This window comes from Rana temporaria, chromosome 2, assembly GCF_905171775.1.
Source record: "Rana temporaria chromosome 2, aRanTem1.1, whole genome shotgun sequence".
NCBI lineage: Eukaryota > Metazoa > Chordata > Amphibia > Anura > Ranidae > Rana > Rana temporaria.
The window spans coordinates 40885708-40908892 of NC_053490.1; the positions used below are offsets into that span (position 1 = coordinate 40885708).

Sequence of the window (23185 nt, forward strand, 5' to 3'; positions counted from 1 at the left end):
CGTGGCAAACGTATTCATGTCAGAGTGGGAGGAGGGGACAATTTACAACGATATGCCCAATCAGCTGATTTTATACAAAAGATTCATAGATGACTGTATTGTCATCTGGGACGGTGATGAACAGTCTCTAATCACATTTTTTGAGAAATTGAATCTAAACCAACAAAATATTTCTTTAACGTACACTATCAGCAATCAAACTATACAGTTCCTGGATCTGGAAATTACTCTGGAAGAAAATTTAATATCAACTAAAACATATTTTAAGCCAGTGGAACGGAACAGTTATATCCCGGTGGATAGCTGTCATTTCGAGCCATGGCTAATAAACATCCCTAAAGGACAGCTGTTACGAATACGTAGAAATTGTACTGACCAAGAAGTGTATCTGGAGCAAGCTAAACTTATAGGAACAAAGTTTGTGAATAAAGGGTACAATGAGGACTTTATCCAGGAACAAATCCTTAAAGTATATGAGACACCAAGATCTTCTCTCATTCAGGATAAAGTGAAATCTGATCTAATGGATAATAACCCCCCGATCATCCTGAACTACACTGTCCAACACAAACAGTTGGAAGCCATTTTTAAAAAACACTGGCCAATTTTAAGAGCTGACCAGCAGCTACAGGGTATCTTACCTATGAACCCCAGGGTAGTGTATCGGAGAGCTCCCACCCTGAGGGACCTAGTAGCCAAAAATGTTCCTGATCCTCCAATAAAGAATAATGCACTTACTTTCTTTCAGGGGAAGGGATTCTTTCCATGTAAGAGGTGCTTTGCATGTAAGAATACCAATTTTAACGGCCAGAAATGTACTAAGTTCTCTTCAAATTTCACTAAGAAGGAGTATAATATTGATGACCTTATCACCTGCAGAACAGAGGGCGTTGTGTATGTTCTAGAGTGCCCATGCTCTCTACAATACATAGGCTGTACTAAACGACCTTTATGGAAAAGATTAAGAGAGCATGTGCAGAATATCCTAAAGGCATTCCCAAAACATAATGTCTCCCGTCATTTTGAGTTATGTCATCAAGGGAACCCAAAGGGTTTGAAATTCTGGGGCATACAAAAATATAGCCCCCACTGGAGAGGAAGCCATAGGGTGAGAGAAATAAGCAAAGCTGAATCCAGATGGATTCATGAGATGAGATCGCTCTCCCCGAATGGCCTCAACATTGACTTTGATCTTAACTGTTTTATATCTGATTTTTAACTTTTAATATTTTTAATATATGTATATATTTATATACATTTTTTATATCTTATGAGGCCCTACCTACATGTGAGTGTTTGTCCACTTGTTGGCTAGTGGTGCAGCGCTCTTGTATTATAATAATATAGTATTATATTATATTTTATTATATTAATTTATTATATAATTGTAAGGTAGTCATCAGATTTCCAACCGCATGCTCATGGTGCTATTTATCCTTAAGGGATGATCGGGGTATATGGCCGGGAGCATGCTGTGTTCATGTATGCAATACATACACAATGTTGATTCGCTAATATGCTGGAGTACCAGCTATATATACACATTGTGGGACTTCAGTGAAATTTCTTTATTTTTGTTTTGTTTTTTGCTTCTGTGTTAGTGGTATATCTGCATTATCTAGCTAAATGAATGCCACGGGATGTTAGTTGTATATGCTCATATGATTAGTCCAAGTCCGTGCTGGACGGATCTCATACCAGAAATTGAGATATATTCCCATTATTCTTTTGTTTCTAAGTCATCGTTTTTAAGTCAATTGTTTTACCTGTATCAAATTAAAATATGTTATTTATTGCTATTTTATGTTAAACCGCAATTGCATAGACGTTGTGGTGTTTCCTGCAATGATGTAGTCATTGGTACCTCCCCATTGGTCCGTTCTCGCTGATGCGAGTGTGTGATTGGCTATTTATAGCCTAAGCGAGCTCCAGTCACACATTGACCCATGAATAAGTCACGTGTCTAGTGACGATACGCGTGGGGGAGGAGCTTGAGTGACGGGACGCACGGAGGTGCCGGATGAGGAGCCTGACAAGCTGAGCAGCACACACGCACATACGTTGCAGCCTTAATGTTACTGAGGATTCGTGAGTGATATTCTGTGTATTGTGAGACGCCAATATTCCATCTACGGTATTATACTATTGGTCTTTCCTTTCTCCCTTTCTCCCTGCATATTTGAGCACGTGAATACCTGGTGGAAAGCACACTCTGACCTGTCCAGTTTGATTATCATACCATCAAGTTGCTGAATCTCACACATTGTGTATGTGTGGTCCGGGAAGGTGTAGCTGAGTTGCTCTGGGATTGCAGCATCAAGGGACGATATATTAATGAATTTTGGAACTCATTTTTCCTTATATATTCTTTGTATATTATTGTCCTTCTCCTCCAGTATTTTTGATGTGTTGACACTTCACTTGATCAGTTGATTTAGCGCATTATTATTCACATATATGTACAATGTACCCCGTTACCAATTCACATAGGGGGGTGGGATCTACTTTACAGGCATACTATAGACAGCCCCCGGTACGAAATTTAAAGGAATATTTCACTTTTATTGTTTCACTTTAAGCATTATTAAAATCGCTGCTCCCGAAAAAATTGCCGTTTTTAAAACTTTTTTTTGCATTGATTCATGTCTCCTGGGGCAGGACCCAGGTCCCCAAACACTTTTTATGACAATAACTTGCATATTAGCCTTTAAAATTAGCACCTTTGATTTTTCATGTTCGTGTCCCATAGACTTTCGCATGGTATTCGCATGTTCAAACACATTTTTTGCATGTTCTGCTGCAAACCAAACCGGGGGGGTGTTTGGCTCATCCCTAGTCACCAGGCAGAGTGTCAGGTCACCTGTGGCCAGGTGACAAGTGCACCCCGTTGGGGTCAGGGATGCACCACAGGGTAGTGAACCCTATAGCCGGCTGCTGCTATCAGAGAGGAAACGTGAACCCACGATTCCCCAGGGCGCGGAATCTAAGACCCAGCTTTGTGTTCACCATAGCCTCTAGTGGTGAGGATGGCCTTCGCCGCAGCTGGATCCAGGTCGCGACCCCTGGGATCCTTTAGGTCACGCTCCGTAGGGAGAGAGGGGAAGCAGCAAGCAAGACAAGTGATAGTGATGGGTAAGCCGAGGTCAGGGCAACAGGCAGACAAGGGTAACCGAGGGACAGGCAAAAGGTCAGGGTCACAGGCAAACAGGAGAAGTCAGGGACGAGCGAAAAATGGTACACAGGAAGGTAATCATAGCACACTGCAGACAGGAACTTAAGCTAACAACACGGTTGAACAGCACTGCAGACTTGTAGTGCAACAGTTAATATAGACTTCCTGGGATGGCCTGGGTGGGGCCATACAGGAAGGAGAGGTGATAAAAAGGCAAGCAGAACAGAGTCAGGCCTCTAATGAACAGATGGAGATAGGTAAGCTGCCAGACTTTATTGCATATCCATGACACAGAGGTTTAGTGCTGTCATTGTCACCAATGAAGGCAGAGGTTATTAGTGCTGCCACTGTCACCAATCAAGGGAGAGGTTTAGTACTGCCATTGTCACCAATGAAGGGATCGGTTTAGCGCTGCCATTGACACCAACGAAGAGAGAAGCCACTGTAAGGGCTAGTTTACACTTGCTTTAATACATGGTTTAGGACACACGTTGTTAAAGTTCTGAACGCCAGTCAAAGCTCCTGTCACTAAGTAAAATGGTAAGCTTACAGTCCTGTTTACACCTTGCTTTTGCTTGGTGCTTCGATAAGGCTTTGGAGGAGCTTCGATGGGGCTTCAATTGGCCTTCGATGGAGCTTCGATGGGGCTTCAATTGGTCTTCGGTGGGACTTCAGTGGGGCTTCAAGAGAGCTTTGCCATAGACTTCTATGGAGGCTTTGAAGATGCACTAAAGCACTGGTTCTCAACCTTCTAGTGCCGTGACCCCTTGATAAAATTTCCCAAGTTGTGGGGACCCCTAACAGTAAAATTATTTTCATAGCGTGGGTTGAAAGCACCCAAGGCAAGACATGTAATTTGCGTCCCTAACCCACGGACATTTAGCGTTCCCTGAGTGCCTTCCCCTCCTACAGTATTAAAACCCCTTATGGTACATTTTAGGATGTACCACTCTCTTTGTTCAACTTTCTTTCCCTTTCATCTCTCTCTATCCTAATTCCTTGTTTTTTTTTCCCCCATCCCTCCCTCTAACTGTCTTTCTTGCTCTCTCTTTTTTTCCCCTTTCTCTCCCTTTTTCTTCGTTCCTCCCCCTCTTATCTCCCTTCCTGGGAGAACAGTGAGGGCTTCCGGAACAGCCCAGGATTTGGTGACCCCTGGCAAATCATCATTTGACCCCCAGGTTGAGAACCACTGCACTAAAGCAATATGAAGCGAAGCCAAAGCAAAAGCAGGTGTAAACAGGACTGTAAGCTAACCATTTTATTTAGTGACAGGAGCTTTGACTGGTGTTCAGAGAGCTTTAACAAAGCGTGTCGAAGCCTTCCTTGTTTGAAGTAAGTATAAACTAGCCGTTAATGTATGTTGAAGCCGAAGCAAGTGTAAATGAGCTATAACTGTCACCAATAAAAGGGGGGTGTCATTAATGCTGCCACCAACAGTGATGAGGGGGGGATTTATTACTGCCCCCACCAGTGAACAGAGGGGAAGGGGGTTTATTAATATCATTATTTTTTTTATGATTGTCATATCCATCTACTGGCCATAATGCTATATTTTCCTTAACTACTTTAATTAGGATAATACTGCATTATGTCCACTAGATGGCCCTGACAATCATAGGAAATAAACATATTAGACATATTCCATGGATTCTTTGTGACTTTTTTTATTTTAGCATTTTTTTTGTTTGTTTGTTTCTTTTTGTTTTTTATAAATAGACCCCTGTGTGTTTTTTCGGTGAACAAACTCAATAAGCCAGCACAGGATTCCTGCACAAATCCTATACTGACATGTTCCATTACTGGAAGACTGCAATGTAAACTGAGAAAGAGGAGATCATTGAAAATAAGTGACATTTTGCTAGAACAAACATAAAATCCAACTGTAACCTATCCATATAAGCAAGCTTTTGTTTTAGACTTTGCATGTAATGTATAATGTGTTCCATGTATCCATTTCTTACATATCTTCTTTTTTTTTTTGCTTTCTATTAGGATAAACAAGCTGGGTTCAGGAAATGATTTTGAAGTATTTTTCCAGCGGCTTGGCATTGCTTCAGGAAGAACTCGATATACTAAAAATAGGGTTAGTATTTTGTACCCGAGCACCTGGTAAGTAGGCGGGGATGGTTCATACGGCACTGACTCATCCTGCTCTTCCACTGAGTGACAGGCTAAATAGCTGTTGCCCAATTCCAAGGCCATGCTGTAGACTTAAATGCTATAATTGCCTGCAGCTCGATGCTGGCACCACTGACAGCTAAAAAAATAAAAATAGAAATCAGTTCCAAGAACAAAATAAATAAAAACGTCATGCCTGGTCATCCGCTTGATCCGGTGTCAAAATAACTGTTAACAAAAGTTATTCTTCTGCAAACGATACATTGCAATTATGTACATGATTTTTTTCAGAAAGTGTTTGTAAACCCTTCTATAAACCCAGTGAAGTGACTGGCCTACACAGATGGAACAAATCCTTCTACATAAGTTGTATCTGTTTATCTGCGGTTGTCTATTCTCTACATTTGTTCAAAGTGCTGAATTTATAAGCTTCTTTGAGTTCAGAAAGAAGGGGGCGGAGAGCTGCAGAGCTCAGTGAACAGAGCTCTGAGTAGGGATGAGCCGAACAGCCCCCCAGTTCGGTTCGCAGCAGAACATGCAAACAGGCAAAAAACTAGTTCAAACATGCGAACACCGTTAAAGTCTATGGGACACGAACATGACAAATCAAAAGTGCTCATTTTAAAGGCTAATATGCAAGTTATTGTCATAAAAAGTGTTTGGGGACCCGGTAGAGCTGCACGATTAATCGCGGAGAGAATTGCGATCTTGATTCTCCGCGCCCGCGATCTCCCCGCGGGATGACCCACGATTCTTCTGTTTCACGGCCGGTTCCACATAACCAGCGTGGAATGCAAATGGCGCCGATATCGGAAACCGACGTTGGCAGCCTGCGCCGCTGGATGGATGCCTGGGCTTCTCTTGCAGATCCGTACAACTGTAGTGTGTATCCATGCGCCACCCAGTGGTTGCCGGCGGTACTGCTTCTGATGTATTAATCTTTCTCACAGTTCTGTACAACTGTGTGTATCCATGCGCCACCCAATGGTTGCTGGCGGTACTGCTTCTGATGTATAAAAAAAGAGACCAGTGATATGTCTATAATGTTAAAGACCATATAACTCCTATGAAAAAAGCAGAATCAAAGTTTGATTCTGCTTTTTTCATAGGAGTTATATGGTCTTTAACATTATAGACCTATCACTGGGCTGTTTTTTATATATTCATAATTTCAGATAAATCACAGGTTTATTTATTTATTTGGGGGGGGGGGTTCTGGCATTCAGTTTTTGAGAATCGTGAGAGAATCGTGATCTTTAGTCTAAGCAAAAGAATCGTGATTCTCATTTTGACCAGAATCGTGCAGCTCTAGGACCCGGGTCCTGCCCCAGGGGACATGTATCAATGCAAAAAAAAGTTTTAAAAACTAACGTTTTATTCGGGGGCAGTGATTTTAATAATGCTTTAAAATGCTTTAAGAGCTGAATGGTAAGGGACGCCTTGTATTTTTTGATGGGTTGCCATGTGAGGTGCAGCAAACATGCCACATGACTGTCCACTAGATCAACATTAGTTAGATGCTTAATAGTGCTGGCCACCTCTGGCCAGAATGTTTTCATTTGCAGGCAGTCCCAAAAAATATGCAACATGGTACCTGGCCCAGCATTGCAGCGCCAGCAAGTATTAGGAGAAGATCTATGTCTGATCATCTATAATAAATAGCAAACTCATAAAAAGTGAGCGGACCCAACATGCACAGCAAATTGAATAAAAGGGGCATGAATTCAATGTAGCTGCATATTATATTTGTTTATTTTTTATTTTTACAGAAAGAGGGAAGATACAGCGGTTATCCAGTGTATCACAGTGTGTATGAGACAGCTGAGATCGTTGACACATTTTATGACCCAGTCTATAAGAACCATCTGGCAGTGGCTAAAGTACGAGGAGGTCTTGTGTATGAGCTGGCTGATGCTGTCGTTCTACCATTTGATGTTCGAGACTATGCCGATGCTATAAAGAGCTACACTGACATTATAGTTAACATAACAAAGAAAACCCCATTACAAATGGAAGCTTATAATGTGTCGTTTGGTAAGTTCTGAAGATTGACTAAGTTGATCGATCATCTTTTTCTTTTTTTATCAGCAGCTCCACAGTAGTCTTCAAAGGTCGCTTGTACTATCCAGAAACCCTCCTGAATTCCCTAATGTCCCTGGGGATATCTAGTTGGAAAATATGTTTACAGGCTCAGCATGAACATTTTTGTAGTACCTGTTTTGTACATCCATTCACATGTCCAACCCCCAACCTGGAAGACCAGGACCTTGTGGTTAGTCTGGCCATCACCATAGGATCTGTCCAGTTTTGCCCTAACATAAACATAAGGCTCTGTCTGACAAAGCTCCGAGGTTCATCAGGCATACAAGCCATGTGCAAAAAAAGAGAATCTATGTTTTGGAGATTTGTGCATACAGGGATAAGGGCCAGGACAAGGGGCAGGAGGGGCGACTGCTCCAATGTAACAGTTTGTGAGAGGAGGAAGGAGGTCGATTGCATTCCTTCTACTATAGGCTGACAGGAGTAGTGACAGTAGCACCACTACTACTTTCAGCCAAGTCTCCAAGCAGCCAGGAGAGGTGTTCTCTCTCCCGCTCCAGCTCCTCTCTCCTACCAGTGCAGCTCTCCTGTATTCCTGTAAACATAGCTGCCAGCTTGTTGATCCAGAAGCAATGTCAGATCGGGACTGTGTGGGGGTTTGCTGAAAGGAGAAGTATAACCAAAGCTCATTTGTCTGTACTTCTCCTGTAGATCACAGGAATGCAGTTCGTTTTGCACTCCTGTGACCAATTCTCAAACTGAGATACGCTTAAATATTGCTAAGATACGACCGGCGTAAGTCTCCTACGCCGTCGTATCTTAACTGCATATTTACGCTGGCCGCTAGGGGCGTGTACGCTGATTTACGCCTAGAATATGTAAATCGGATAGATGCGCCTATTCACGAACGTACGCCCGGCCGTCGCAGTAAAGATACGCCGTTTACGTAAGGCTGTTTCAGGCGTAAATATAAACCAGAGTGTTCACTCTGAAACAAGTTCTATGGTGACATAGATATCCCAAATAATGGTGCAGGTGGACAGCGACAAATAACAGTGTCTTTATCTCAATGTGCTTCTTATCACCAGGAATGTTAGTGTTTCACCGCGTGGGGGGGTATTAGCCCCTTATGGGGATGCACTCACCAGACCGCAAGTAAAAATCAGCATTGGATACATCAGCCTCTGCCACCAGCTTTGCACTCTCCACAACTCTTGCTTAAGTGAATCTTGCTTGTATACATACAAAGGAATAAACTTCTGATAGTGTATTATCGTTTAAAAGTTTATTGAGCAAACCCACAAGTCCCCTTATAATATATGCGTACCATAGTGCAATCAAACATAAGCATAAATGTACTGTGCCTGTTTGTAAACAGTTTCTGGCGCTCCAGCGCGTTCATCTGTTCCTGATCCACCAGGTTGACAGTCTATCGGTCGTCTGCTGCTGGCCACACCCTGACGCGTTTCGTCATTGGCTGACTTCGTCTGAGGGTGTGGCTGTAGCATTCAGCGACCTGTTAAATAATAGAGCGATCGTTTGGGTACCGCCCCTCATTCGCCGCGATCACGTCCGTCCTGCGCATGCGTGTTAGGCAACACGAGGTCAGCGTCACATGATGGGCGGGAGTAGGGCGTGTACTTTGATGTCCTGTCCAATGCGGACAGGATGCGTCTGATGCGGCTAGAAGACGCTGGCCCCACCTGAACGTATGGACGTCAGCGAGGCCAGTGCCAATAGCAGGGCGGAAGTCAGCTAAAAGCTAATTATCTCGCGCAGACGCACATTGAAAAGTGAAGCCACTGCCCATAATGGGTCCGGACTTAGCAATTCAATGTTGAGACAGAAAGACAGAAAGGATGCGCGCGCATCTCAATGTTGAGAACTGCAGGCACGCTCATCCAAAACCTATCAGCCACTACATTTGTGGTGTCAGCAAGTCTCAATATAAAATCATACAACAATACCACTCATGTATTCGCCATAGCGGGAGATTCATACATAAGTGTGTAAGTCTTATTACTATGCCATCACCAAACAGATGATTAGTTAAATTAATAAAAAAAAATAAAAAAAAAATCACCAATAAATATATATATATAAAACATGATAAAATACATATGTAAACAACGGGGGCATCAGTAATAAAACATATCATACTCAAACATAAAATATTATAAAATTATATACTGCCCACATAAAATTAGGCAAAATATATATAAGATATATATTAAAAATATATATATATATATAATCCTAAAAAGAAAGTTTTAAAAATATATTAAAAATATCTATCAGAGCCGTATAGATATAGAATATATATTACATTATTTATTAGAAATTGGAAAGCATATCTAAAAAGGGGGAGGGCATTCTTCGAGTATAAGAACCAATAGCAATAATAATGAAAAGAATCGTACTAGTACATAACACAACTGAGACTAAAAGGTCTTTAGTCTGAGAGATGAGTAATCTCGTAGAGGTATGTGTATGTTATGTTTAACCCAAAAGAGACATGAGTGACTATTCAATGAGCCAATATGCTCAGTATCAAAATAAGTGATGTAGGAGACCAGATAATATTTTATATTTTAATCTCAACTTTAAGTGTCGCTTATGAAGCAGTTGATATCTAGTTCAATATTCATGCCTTTAGGTGCAAGAGATTCAGTCAAGTAGATCCATTTCGTTTCGCATTTTGATAGTTCGCGAACTCTATGGCTTCCTCTCCAATTCTGCATTACATGTTGGACTCCCCAGAATTGTAGTCCGGATGGATCTTGATTATGCTTCAGTTTAAAATGCAGGGACACATTATGGTCTTTATATCCTATCTTTATGTTGTTAATGTGCTCCATCACCCGTATTCTCATTTTTCTCTTGGTCCTCCCTATATAAAGTAGGCCGCACGGACATTTAAGTGCGTATACTACATGGTCAGTGTTACATGTCATAAACTGTTCTATATCGAATTCAGTGTTGTTGGTTGGACAACTGAATTTTTCCAGACCTCTCATGGTTTGTGTTACTTCTCTGCATGGTTTGCATTTTCTACATGCAAAGAATCCATTTTGATTCCAAAAAGTTTCTGGTTTGATGGGTGGATCCAGTACCTTTTTGACCACTCGGTCACCATGATTGGGGGCTTTTTTATAAATAAACTGAGGTTTAGGAGGTAGAAGAGGTCCTAATTTCTTGTCTAATAATAGTATATGCCAATGTTGATTGAAGATTTCTTCAACTTCTTTATATTGTGAGTGGAATTGAGACAAAAAACCCCACTCCTTTGTATTAGTGATTGGTACATTGCCAAGCTGTTTGGTTAGTAGACATGTTTCTCTTGGGATAATGCGTATTTCTTCTACCAACTTATGCATGGTATCTGGGTGATAACCTCTGGCTTCAAACCTTTCAGTTAAGATTCTGGACTGTGTAATGAAGTTTTCTTCTTCCGTACAGTTCCTTTTTACCCTCATAATTTGTCCTTTAGGTATATTTTTGATCCATAAAGGATGGTGGCCGCTGTTGGTAGGGAGATAACTGTTTCTATCAGTTGGCTTAAAAAATACTTTAGTAGCCAACTTAGTTCCTTGTCGGTATATGGTTACATCCAAAAAATTAATTTCAGTATTGTTAGATTCAGAGGTAAGCTTAATATTGTTGCTGTTATTATTTAAAACCTTTAAAAAGTTTAAAAGTGAGTCGGTATTACCTTCCCAAATAAAAAACAGGTCGTCTATATATCGTTTATAAAACAATAATTCACTCCGTCTGTCTTTAAAAATCACCTTGTCCTCCCACTCAGCCATGAAAAGGTTCGCAATGCTAGGTGCAAATTTAGCGCCCATAGCAACTCCTCTTTTTTGCGAATAAAACCGGCTATTGTACCAAAAAAAGTTATGTGAGAGACAAAAATCTAGAGCATTACCAATAAAAACTTTTTGATTATGTGGTAAGTCATCTCGTTGGCTAAGTGCCCAATTCAGGGCAAGTAGTGCATCATCATGCTGTATGATGGAATAAAGAGATGATACATCCGCGGTAACCAATAAAATTGGAGCATTCTCCTCTAGAGTAATTTCTTGAAGACATAATAGCAAGTCCTTAGTATCTTTTAAATATGACTTAGTCATTTTTACACTTTTTTGTAAAAAGGTATCTAGATACTGTCCCATTCTTGAAGAAATGGAATTGATGCTATTCACAATGGGTCTTGCCGGAGGATTCAGGGGATCCTTGTGTATCTTTGGTAGAGTATAAATAGTCGGGACCTTACTGCTAGCTGGTGTCAAATAATTTCTTTCTTTTACTGAGAGGACCCCTGATCGGGTACCCATCTCTACCAATGATTGTAGCTGTTTTCTGTAAGATTTAGTGGGGTCCTGATCCAGTAAGCTGTATGTAGATCCATCTGCCAGCATATCAGAGATTTGGTTATGATAAAAGGTTTTACTTAAAATCACCACTCCCCCTCCCTTGTCGGCTGGCCTTATAACTATATCTTTGCGTTTCTCTAACATATCAATCCCCTCCTGAATATGTTTAATGTTGACTTGTTTTTTTGGTTTTAAGTAGTCCAGATCCCTTAACACAAGACCTTTGAACACCTCTATTTGATGATTTGGATTGTTGAGAGGGTTGAAGAGTGATTTATTCCTTAGTCCACTGTTTATAACCGACTTAGTGTTATTATTTGTGGTGTCAATCCGAGGAGTTATTCCAACAAAATATTTTTTCATATTTAGTTTGCGGATATACTTATGGATGTCTATGTAGACATTAAACTTATTGACAGATTTCTTCATACCACATTTTAAACCCAAATTTAAAATGTTTAGTTCTTTGTGTGTGAGTTCAACTGGACTTAAATTAAAAATGCCTCCTATTCCTGCTGCCTTCTTCTTTTTCTGCGTCCTCCATCCGGCCCTGCAACCTCTGCTTCGTCCTTTTTCGGATAAGGGAAGCGGTCTTTTCCCCATTGGTTCGTTGTTTGCGATCCTTTCCATTCCTGTTCCTGGTAATATACTGGGGGGTATTGTGTTGGAGGGTAATAAGATTGGGGCTGTTGTCCCGGTGGGTATTGAGGTGGAGGGTATTGCTGGGGTTTTCCCCTCCGTGGTGGATAGCCTCGACCCCTCCTTTGTGCTCCCCCTCCACCCCTCCCTAAAAAAGGACGAGGTGGTGGTGCACCTCCTAAACCTCAGTTTATTTATAAAAAAGCCCCCAATCATGGTGACCGAGTGGTCAAAAAGGTACTGGATCCACCCATCAAACCAGAAACTTTTTGGAATCAAAATGGATTCTTTGCATGTAGAAAATGCAAACCATGCAGAGAAGTAACACAAACCATGAGAGGTCTGGAAAAATTCAGTTGTCCAACCAACAACACTGAATTCGATATAAAACAGTTTATGACATGTAACACTGACCATGTAGTATACGCACTTAAATGTCCGTGCGGCCTACTTTATATAGGGAGGACCAAGAGAAAAATGAGAATACGGGTGATGGAGCACATTAACAACATAAAGATAGGATATAAAGACCATAATGTGTCCCTGCATTTTAAACTGAAGCATAATCAAGATCCATCCGGACTACAATTCTGGGGAGTCCAACATGTAATGCAGAATTGGAGAGGAAGCCATAGAGTTCGCGAACTATCAAAATGCGAAACGAAATGGATCTACTTGACTGAATCTCTTGCACCTAAAGGCATGAATATTGAACTAGATATCAACTGCTTCATAAGCGACACTTAAAGTTGAGATTAAAATATAAAATATTATCTGGTCTCCTACATCACTTATTTTGATACTGAGCATATTGGCTCATTGAATAGTCACTCATGTCTCTTTTGGGTTAAACATAACATACACATACCTCTACGAGATTACTCATCTCTCAGACTAAAGACCTTTTAGTCTCAGTTGTGTTATGTACTAGTACGATTCTTTTCATTATTATTGCTATTGGTTCTTATACTCGAAGAATGCCCTCCCCCTTTTTAGATATGCTTTCCAATTTCTAATAAATAATGTAATATATATTCTATATCTATACGGCTCTGATAGATATTTTTAATATATTTTTAAAACTTTCTTTTTAGGATTATATATATATATATATTTTTAATATATATCTTATATATATTTTGCCTAATTTTATGTGGGCAGTATATAATTTTATAATATTTTATGTTTGAGTATGATATGTTTTATTACTGATGCCCCCGTTGTTTACATATGTATTTTATCATGTTTTATATATATATATTTATTGGTGATTTTTTTTTTATTAATTTAACTAATCATCTGTTTGGTGATGGCATAGTAATAAGACTTACACACTTATGTATGAATCTCCCGCTATGGCGAATACATGAGTGGTATTGTTGTATGATTTTATATTGAGACTTGCTGACACCACAAATGTAGTGGCTGATAGGTTTTGGATGAGCGTGCCTGCAGTTCTCAACATTGAGATGCGCGCGCATCCTTTCTGTCTTTCTGTCTCAACATTGAATTGCTAAGTCCGGACCCATTATGGGCAGTGGCTTCACTTTTCAATGTGCGTCTGCGCGAGATAATTAGCTTTTAGCTGACTTCCGCCCTGCTATTGGCACTGGCCTCGCTGACGTCCATACGTTCAGGTGGGGCCAGCGTCTTCTAGCCGCATCAGACGCATCCTGTCCGCATTGGACAGGACATCAAAGTACACGCCCTACTCCCGCCCATCATGTGACGCTGACCTCGTGTTGCCTAACACGCATGCGCAGGACGGACGTGATCGCGGCGAATGAGGGGCGGTACCCAAACGATCGCTCTATTATTTAACAGGTCGCTGAATGCTACAGCCACACCCTCAGACGAAGTCAGCCAATGACGAAACGCGTCAGGGTGTGGCCAGCAGCAGACGACCGATAGACTGTCAACCTGGTGGATTAGGAACAGATGAACGCGCTGGAGCGCCAGAAACTGTTTACAAACAGGCACAGTACATTTATGCTTATGTTTGATTGCACTATGGTACGCATATATTATAAGGGGACTTGTGGGTTTGCTCAATAAACTTTTAAACGATAATACACTATCAGAAGTTTATTCCTTTGTATGTATACAAGCAAGATTCACTTAAGCAAGAGTTGTGGAGAGTGCAAAGCTGGTGGCAGAGGCTGATGTATCCAATGCTGATTTTTACTTGCGGTCTGGTGAGTGCATCCCCATAAGGGGCTAATACCCCCCCACGCGGTGAAACACTAACATTCCTGGTGATAAGAAGCACATTGAGATAAAGACACTGTTATTTGTCGCTGTCCACCTGCACCATTATTTGGGATATCTATGTCACCATAGAACTTGTTTCAGAGTGAACACTCTGTTTGTAGCGCTGCTACAGTAACACACTGAACTGTTTGACCATTGTCATCCATACTTTCCTTCTGTTTACTGTCATTTGCATATATTTCCTTTTTAAGCGGCTGCTTATTGTATATCCAGGTGTCTCTTTTTCTTTAATCAGTATCCTCAATTGTTTACTCTTGTGCGCTGAGTAGTGCTTTGTTTAGGTTGGGCGGAGTTAAGCACTCTTGGTACATTGTAAATATAAACCACCAAAAAGATGGCGCAGCCAATGTTAAGTATGGACGTCGGAACCGCGTAGAATTTTTCACGTTTTACGTCGTTTGCGTAAGTCGTCCGTGAATGGGCGTAAGTTACGTTCACGTTGAAACCAATGAGTCTTTGCAGCGTAATTTGAAGCATGCGCACTGGGATGCGTCCACGAACGGCACATGCGCCGTTCGTTAGAAACGTCAAATACGTGGGGTCAATAGTATTTTGCATAGATGCCAACACGCCCCCAAACAGCCTATTTTGAATTAGGCGGGCTTACGCCGGCCCAGTTACACTACGCCGCCTTAAGTTAGAGCGCAACTTCTTTGTGAATACAGGACCTGCTGCTCCAACTTACGGCGGCGTAGTGTATCTGAGATACGCTACGCCCGCGGAAATCTATTTGAATCTAGCCCATAGCGTCTATATTATATAGTCTATAATAGGGGACATAATTATGATTGTTTTTATTATTATTTTTTTACTGGCGTGGATCTGCGACTTTTTTATTGAGACTGCGACATTATGGAGGACTCATCGGACACTTTTGAGACATTTTTGGGACCATTCACATTTATACAGTGAACAGTGCTATAAATATGCACTGATAACTGTATACATGTGACTGGCAGGGAAGGGGTTAACACTAGGGGGCGAGGAAGGGGTTAAATGTGTAGCCTAGTGAGTGTTCTAACTGTGGGGGGAGGGGACTGACTGGGGGAGGTGACCGATCTGTGTCCCTATGTACAAGGGACACAGCATCGGTCTCCTCTCCCTGACAGGACACGGAGCTCTGTGTTTACACACAGAGCTCCACGTCCCTGCTCAGTCATCGCAGCCGCCAGGCACGCGCATCGTGTTCCCAGTAAAACGGCGGGCGCCCCCTAGCAGCGCATCTGATTGGCTGAGAAAGGTATGTTTATTCATAACCTGAATTCACTGTAGTGCATCATAGTGATGTCAAAGGCAACACCGCCACCTACTGACAAAAAGGAGAAGCCACAGCTAAATAGGATTAGGAGAGAAGCCATTTGACCTCTAAACACTACAAATTAGCAAGGCTGGCTACCACCCAGCATAACTAAATTTACCTGTAACCCTCTTTTAGGATGAGGGTGCTACACTTGTGACATAACAGGAGTAGACAGACTTAACAACAAAAGCAAACTCAAATAGGCACTTGATTAGAAGCTTGCCACAAGAGAAAAGAGACTAGACAAAAGCAAGGCTAGGAAAGCAAATAGACAAGACAAAAACGGGGCTAGAGTACAAGAGCAAATAGAATAGATAGAGGAGAAAACAGAATAGACATGAGCTGGGCTAGGAGAGGAAAAGACTAGACAAAAACAGGGATAGGAGAGGAAATAGACCAGACATGAGCAGGACTAGATAAGAGCAGGGCTGGAAGAGGAAGCACACTATACATAACTGTTCTAGGAGAGCAAGCTAACTGGAGCTTGGCTAAGAGAGAAAACGGACCACAAGAAAAGGCACTCGGAGAGAAAAGGGAATATACAAGAAGAGTACTATGAGAGGAAACGGACTAGACGAGAACATGGATAGCAGAGCAAACTAATAAGACAAGAACAGTGCTAGGATAGCAAACTGACCAGAGTAAAACCGTAATTGGAGAGAAAATAAACTAGACGAGAACAGTGCTAGACAGGGAAACAGGTCAGCCAAGAATATATCTATTAATGCAAACACACTAGACAAGAACAGGGCTAGGAGAGCAAGAGGAAAAGACAAGAGCAGGATTAGGAGGACAAATAGACTAGACAAGAGCAGGATTAGGACAAATAGACTAGACAAGAGCAGGATTAGGAGGACAAATAGACTAGACAAGAGCAGGATTAGGAGGCTAAACAGACTAGACAGGAACAGGGCAAGGAGAGCAAGAGGGATAGACAAGAGCAGGACTAGGAGGACAACTCGACTAGACAAGAGCAGGATTAGGAGGCTAAACAGCCTAGACAAGAACTAGGTGAGCAAGAGGAATAGACAAGAGCAGGACTAGGAGGACAAATAGACTAGACAAGAGCAGGATTAGGAGGCTAAACAGACTAGACAAGAACTTGGTGAGCAAGCCAACTAGAAAAGAGCAAAGCTATGAGAGCAAACAGACCAGACAAGAACAGTACTCAGAGAGGAAACACACTGTACAAGAGTGCTATAAAAGGAAACTGGCTAGACAAGAGCAAGTATAGCAGTGCAAATCAATTACACAAGAGCTGTGCTAGGGGAGAAAATTGGCCTGAGAAGTAAAGCCGTAGTTGAAGAGCAAACAAACTAAGAAAAAACAGTGCTTGGAGAGGAAACAGACCAGACAAGAATAGATCTAGGAGTGCAAAAAGATAAGGCGAAGCTTGGAAAATCTGGGGTATGTTCCTGACACTTGTTAGACCTGAAGAAGTGGCTTGGAAAACGTCTTCAACATTACTGAACAAGTTTAGCTGAATGCGACCTACTACTGAACACGGTACATGTCATTGGATATATTTAGGGAATTCAGCAGTTCCTCATTCATTTTGAAATTATAACTTGGTTTTTCATTAGACTGAGGTCCTTTATAACATTATACAATTGATGCCGCGTACACACGATCATTTTTCGGGTTGTAAAAAACTAAGTTTTTCTTTTTATGTCATTAAAAACTACCGTGAGTGGGCTTCAGGGCATTTTTCGGGTTCTGAAAAAGGACCCAAATTTTTTTCGAACATGCTCTATTTTTTCACAACGTTTTTAACGTCTTTTTTTCGGGTTGTAAAAAATGGTCGTGTGTGGGCTTTAACAACGTGAAAAATTTGCGCGAGCTCAGAAGCAAGTTATGAGATGGGAGCGATCGTTCTGGTAAAACTACCGTTCGTAATGGAGTAAGCACATTCATCACGCTGTAACAGACAGAAAAGCGCAAATCGTCTTTTGCTAACACAAAATCAGCTAAAGCGGCCCAAAGGGTGGCGTCATCCGAATGGAACTTCCCCTTTATAGTGCCGTTGTATGTGTTGTACGTCACCGCGCTTTGCTAGAGCATTTTTTTTTTCACGATCGTGTGTAGGCAAGGGCGTTTTAATGATTAAAGTTAAAAAAAACGTTTTTTTCTAGAGCCTGAAAACTTTGTTTTTTACAACCCGAAAAATAAGTTTGAGTAAGTTTGAGTAAATGAGCTGTTTTTCACTTTTCCTTCTTTTTGCATTTTCTGTTGTTTAGATCCTCTGTTTTCTGCTGTTGACAACTTAACAAGGACAGCAACACAGTTTAATGAAAGATTAAAAAACCTTGATGTGACCAAGTGAGTAAGATCAGAGTGTGAGTTGTCAGCACTTGAGGGGCGAGGGTTTGTACATAAGATCTAGGATTATAAGCTCCTCAGGGCTGTGGATGATGTAACATAGTTTTTTATATAGTATATATATACCGTATTTATCGGCGTATACCGCACACTTTTTTGCCCTGAAAACCAGGGCAAAATCGTGGGTGCGCGATATACGCCGATACCCACTTCCCGCGCCGAGTTTGAACCACTGCGCCGGCATATACCGAGCGCAGTATAGTCGGGCAGGCTCGGCTCCTCTCGCGGTTACGTCCTGGACGTACAGGATGCACAGGACGTGACCGCGAGAGGAGCCGAGCCTGCCCGACTATACCCGCGTGTACTGCACTCGGTATATGCCGGCGCAGTGGTTCAAACTCAGTGCGGGAAGCGGGGATCGAGGGGGGAGGACACCGCAGAAGGACGCCGGACCCGACAAAGAGGACACCACCGAAGCCGCAGACGGACGCCTGAACCGACGAGGCCGCCGATGGACACCGTGCAAGACACCAAAACTGTAAGTACTAAAATGTTTTTTTTACAGGAATGCGGGTCCACTTTAGGGGTGTGCGCTATACGCCCCGGAGCGCGCAATACCCCGATAAATACGGTATATATATATTGGTATATGTGTGTATGTGTATATATATATATATATATATTTATACAGTGAAACCTCAGATTGCGAGTAACACAGTTAACGAGTGTGTCACAATACAAACACTGCTTTTCTTAAATTCCTTACTCAGTTTGCGAGTGTTGTCTCGCGAAATGAGCAGGAGTCTTTCCAAGGTTTGCCGAGGTCAGCCGAATTGTCCTTTGGCCTTTCCGGTACTTTCCGAGGCTCCCCGGCGCCCCCTACCTCTGGCCGCATGCGGTATTGCATGCCATTTGAAGTCAATGCGGAAAAAATTATTTTAGTTTCCATTGACTTCAATGGGGAAACTTGCTTTGATGTGCGAGTACTTGGGATTACGCGCATTCTCCTGGTACGGATTATGCTCGTAATCCAAGGTTCCACTGTATATATATATCTCAAGCAGAGTATAACAATACTGTGATTGATATAAATTAGAGCAAATACATCTAATGAATGTGTTTTTGTCATGATAGCCCAATCACAGTTAGATCAGTGAATGATCAGCTTATGTTCCTGGAGCGAGCCTTTATTGATCCTCTGGGATTACCTGGACGTAGATTCTACAGGTAAGAGCCTCATTTATCAAATATATAAAAGATATTCTCTGTTCTCCCATAAAAAATGTTATTTACTTGAGCTGTGCTTTTGAACTTGCTAGAAAGTATGACCACTCTAGGAGGAGTCCATTCCCCAGCACAACCAGTTTCCCCTCTCTTCTGCCACTTTATAGCTCTTCTATTCCAGTATTGCCTAATTAAGTGCTGGCCCAGGTTCTCTGTCCCCCCCCCCCCCCCATGCATTACCTTTTATGTAGTTGTGGGGGGTAAGGAGAGAAGTGGAATACTGTAGTACGTCACTTAAAGTGGAGGTTCACCCTCAATAACAACTTCAGCTTATTCACACCAGCTCCGTATTTACATACACATTCCGGTATCCATAATTTTTAAAATGGTTCCAATACCTGTATTCAGTAGACAATAGCAGCCACTTCCTGGTATCCCTTCTGCGGGAGTGGGCGTGGCTCTTTGTTTCTCGGCGCCCCAGTGTTTGCTGGGACAGGATTGCAATGTCTCCTGGGAGCACAGTGTCACGCTTCCCAGGAGACGATTCCTAACACAGAATGCCAAGATATTGCAAGATTTTGCTCGCCGGCCGTTGTGATGGCAAGCGTGTAGCGTTGACGGCGCCGCTCGCTGTCAACACTACCTATGCGTGGGATAGAGCATTCACAGAATACAGGAAGTATTTGCTTGTGGGCTTCACAGTGCCCACAAGCAAGTTGGAACCTCACAGGACAAATTTTTATAAATACTTATTTACGGCCGAATTCGCATGCGGATGCCTAGAAAATTCAGAGATGTGAGTACACTGTTAATAATGTTAATAGCAGTAGATGCACAGGTTAAAAAAAAAAAATGATTTCCCGCTGCTTTAAGCAACAGCTCTGAGTCTGCTGGGGCTGCTGATGCCACATACAAGATTGCGGCACCCAACAGCAGTCTTGGCCTTCTGGATGTCTACACAAGGGAGGCCTATAGGAAGATTGTTGAAATTTTTGGTCTCTTTGGGCCAGATTCACATAGAACTGTGGCGGCGTAACGTATCGTAGATACGTTACATCGCCGCAAGTTTTCATCGCAAGTGCCTGATTCACCAAGCACTTGCGATGAAAACTACGCCGGCGGCCTCCGGCGCAAGGCGGGCCAATTCAAATGGGCGTGTGCCATTTAAATTAGGTGAGCTCCGGACCTACTGCGCATGCTCCGTTTCCTAACTCCCGCCGTGCTTTGCGCGCCGTGACGTCATTTTTTGGAACGGCGACACGCGTAGCGTACTTCCGTATTCCCGGACGTGTTACGCAAACCACGTTAAATTTTACATTTCGATGCGGGAATGACGACGCGCGTAGCGTACTTCCGTATTCCCGGACGTGTTACGCAAACAACGTTAAATTTTAAATTTTCGATGCGGGAACGACGGCCATACTTTAGACAGCAATACGATTGCTGACTAAAGTTAGGGCAGGTCAAACGACGACTAACTTTGCGACGGGAAACTAGAGTAGCAGCGACGTAGTGAACGCGAAAATCCGTCGGGGATCCGCCGTAACTGCTAATTTGCATACCCAACGCTGGTTTACGATGCAAACTCCACCCAGCGGCGGCCGCGGTACTGCATCCTAAGATCCGACAGTGTAAAACAATTACACCTGTCGGATCTTATGGATATCTATGCGTAACTGATTCTATGAATCAGTCGCATAGATAGAAACAGAGATACGACGGAGTATCAGGAGAAACGCTGTCGTATCTCATTTGTGAATCTGGCCCAATAATTGCATTCTAAAGTATAATTTATTTCTGGCTTTTATTTTAGCCTTCATTTTACTGCCTACTTTGTTTTCGTATTTAACCAGTTTCTGATTGCTAACCGCACTTGCACTGCGGCAAGTCGGCTCTCTTGCGCAAAATGGTGTACCTGTATGTCACTTCGTGCAATAGACACTGGGGGTGCACGCACCGCCGGAGGTGCTTGCGTGTGCTGATTGGACATATTTTCTTTCAATTTTGCTGTCCTGCTAGGTGTTGCCAGTGTGATCCATATATTTAGTTTTCTCTGATTTAAAGCATCATTTTTTCGGATTCCTCTGTTAATTCAAGGAATCCTTTTCCTAATGCCCAACCTCAACCTTTCTTTTTACAAGAATATGGGCTGATGCCCAGTAATATTGACCATAATATGCAGCCTCTTCATCTTTCACACTGCCAGTTCCTGTTTTTATGACAGGTCCACCAAAACCACTGTTCAGGTTGGTCTTCAGCCAGTTTTGTTAGTGCCCAACTCACAATCATCATCACTTGTCATCAGGATGGGAGATGGCTGCTGATTGGGGTGGCCAGCCACATTAGAGGACTGGACCATTGGCTTTTGCAGGACTGTGGAATAAGGGGAGTATTAAAGCGGAGGTTCACCCTAAAAACATGTATATAACATAACATTCTGCATACTTCCAGCATTTACAGTATGCTGTTTTTTTTTTTTTTTTTTTTTTTTGCTGTACATACCGTATTATAGCTATTTACCACCCGACTTCCGGGTACTCACTCCCGCGGGAGTAGGCGTTTCTATGCAGAGGCACAGTGTCATGTGGGACTTCGCCCAGATGATTGACGTCTTGAGAAAAACTTCCACTCTGGCAGATAAGGCGCGTCACGAGTTTCCGAAAGTAGCCGAACTGCGAGTCGGCTCTATACGGCGCATTGAGCCGACTCGCAGTTCGGCTACTTTCGGAAACTCGTGACGCGCCTTATCCCCCTAGGGGAAGTTTTTCTCAAGACGTCAATCATCTGGGCGAAGTCCCACATGACACTGTGCCTCTGCCTAGGAACGCCTACTTCCGCGGGAGTGAGTACCTGGAAGTCGGGTGGAAAATAGCAAATAATACGGTATGTACAGCAAAAAAAACAAACAAACATCATACTGTAAATGTTGGAAGTATGCAGAATTTAATGTTATATACATGTTTTTAGGGTGAACCTCCGCTTTAAGGCCTGTGTCAACTGGCTTTGTTTCCTTCAGAATTGTTTCTCTCCCCATGCAAATTTTAGAAAATTCAAAAGCAGCTAAAAAATATCAAATGCAGGTCAGATGCGCCTGCAATGAATTCTGAATGATTTGAGAACGCAGCATTTGCCCATTGAAACCCACCCCCTTGCAAAAACAAGAAATTGATTCTTCATGAGCAGGTAGTAGGGAAAGCAAGTTTGTTACATTTTAATATGGCTCGAGTTGAGCTTTATGGTGAACATGTAACCTGCAATGGTTTTTAGACATCTAGAGGCAGACATACTGTATTTGCTTATTACATATACAGGCATTTTTTATTTTTTTTTGCTACAGAATAGTTGTGATTTTTCTTTATTGTTCCTTCTGACAATGCACATCAGGCCTTGTACACATGGTAGTTCAAAACCGATAAGAATGGTCCGACGGACCGTTTTCATCGGTTCACCGCTGAAGTGGCCTGATGGCCTGATATGTGTACACACCATCGTTCCAAAAACCGATCGTGTCAGAACGCGGTGACGTCAAACACACGACGTGCTGAATAAAACGAAGTTCAATGCTTCCAAGCATGTGTCGACTTGTTTCTGAGCATGCGCGGGTTTTGAACCGATGCTTTTCTGTACTTACCATCGGTTTGGACCTATCGGGCAGCGGTCCATTGGTTCGGTTTTGAAGCATGTGTTAAAAATTTTGGACCGAAGGAAAACAGACCGATGGGCTAT

General features: G+C 42.3%; 1 protein-coding gene across 2 annotated transcripts in view; it reads left to right on the top strand.

The window, feature by feature from the left end:
- The window catches only part of LOC120928971 (putative N-acetylated-alpha-linked acidic dipeptidase), a 111735-nt gene that overhangs the window by 82069 nt on the left and 6481 nt on the right, over positions 1-23185 (top strand). For both annotated transcript variants that reach the window (XM_040340126.1, XM_040340125.1), the window contains 4 exons: positions 5165-5255; positions 7060-7324; positions 18154-18235; positions 19370-19462. In XM_040340126.1, the coding sequence (XP_040196060.1) occupies positions 5165-5255; positions 7060-7324; positions 18154-18235; positions 19370-19462 (531 nt within the window). The remainder of the gene's footprint in view (positions 1-5164; positions 5256-7059; positions 7325-18153; positions 18236-19369; positions 19463-23185) is intronic.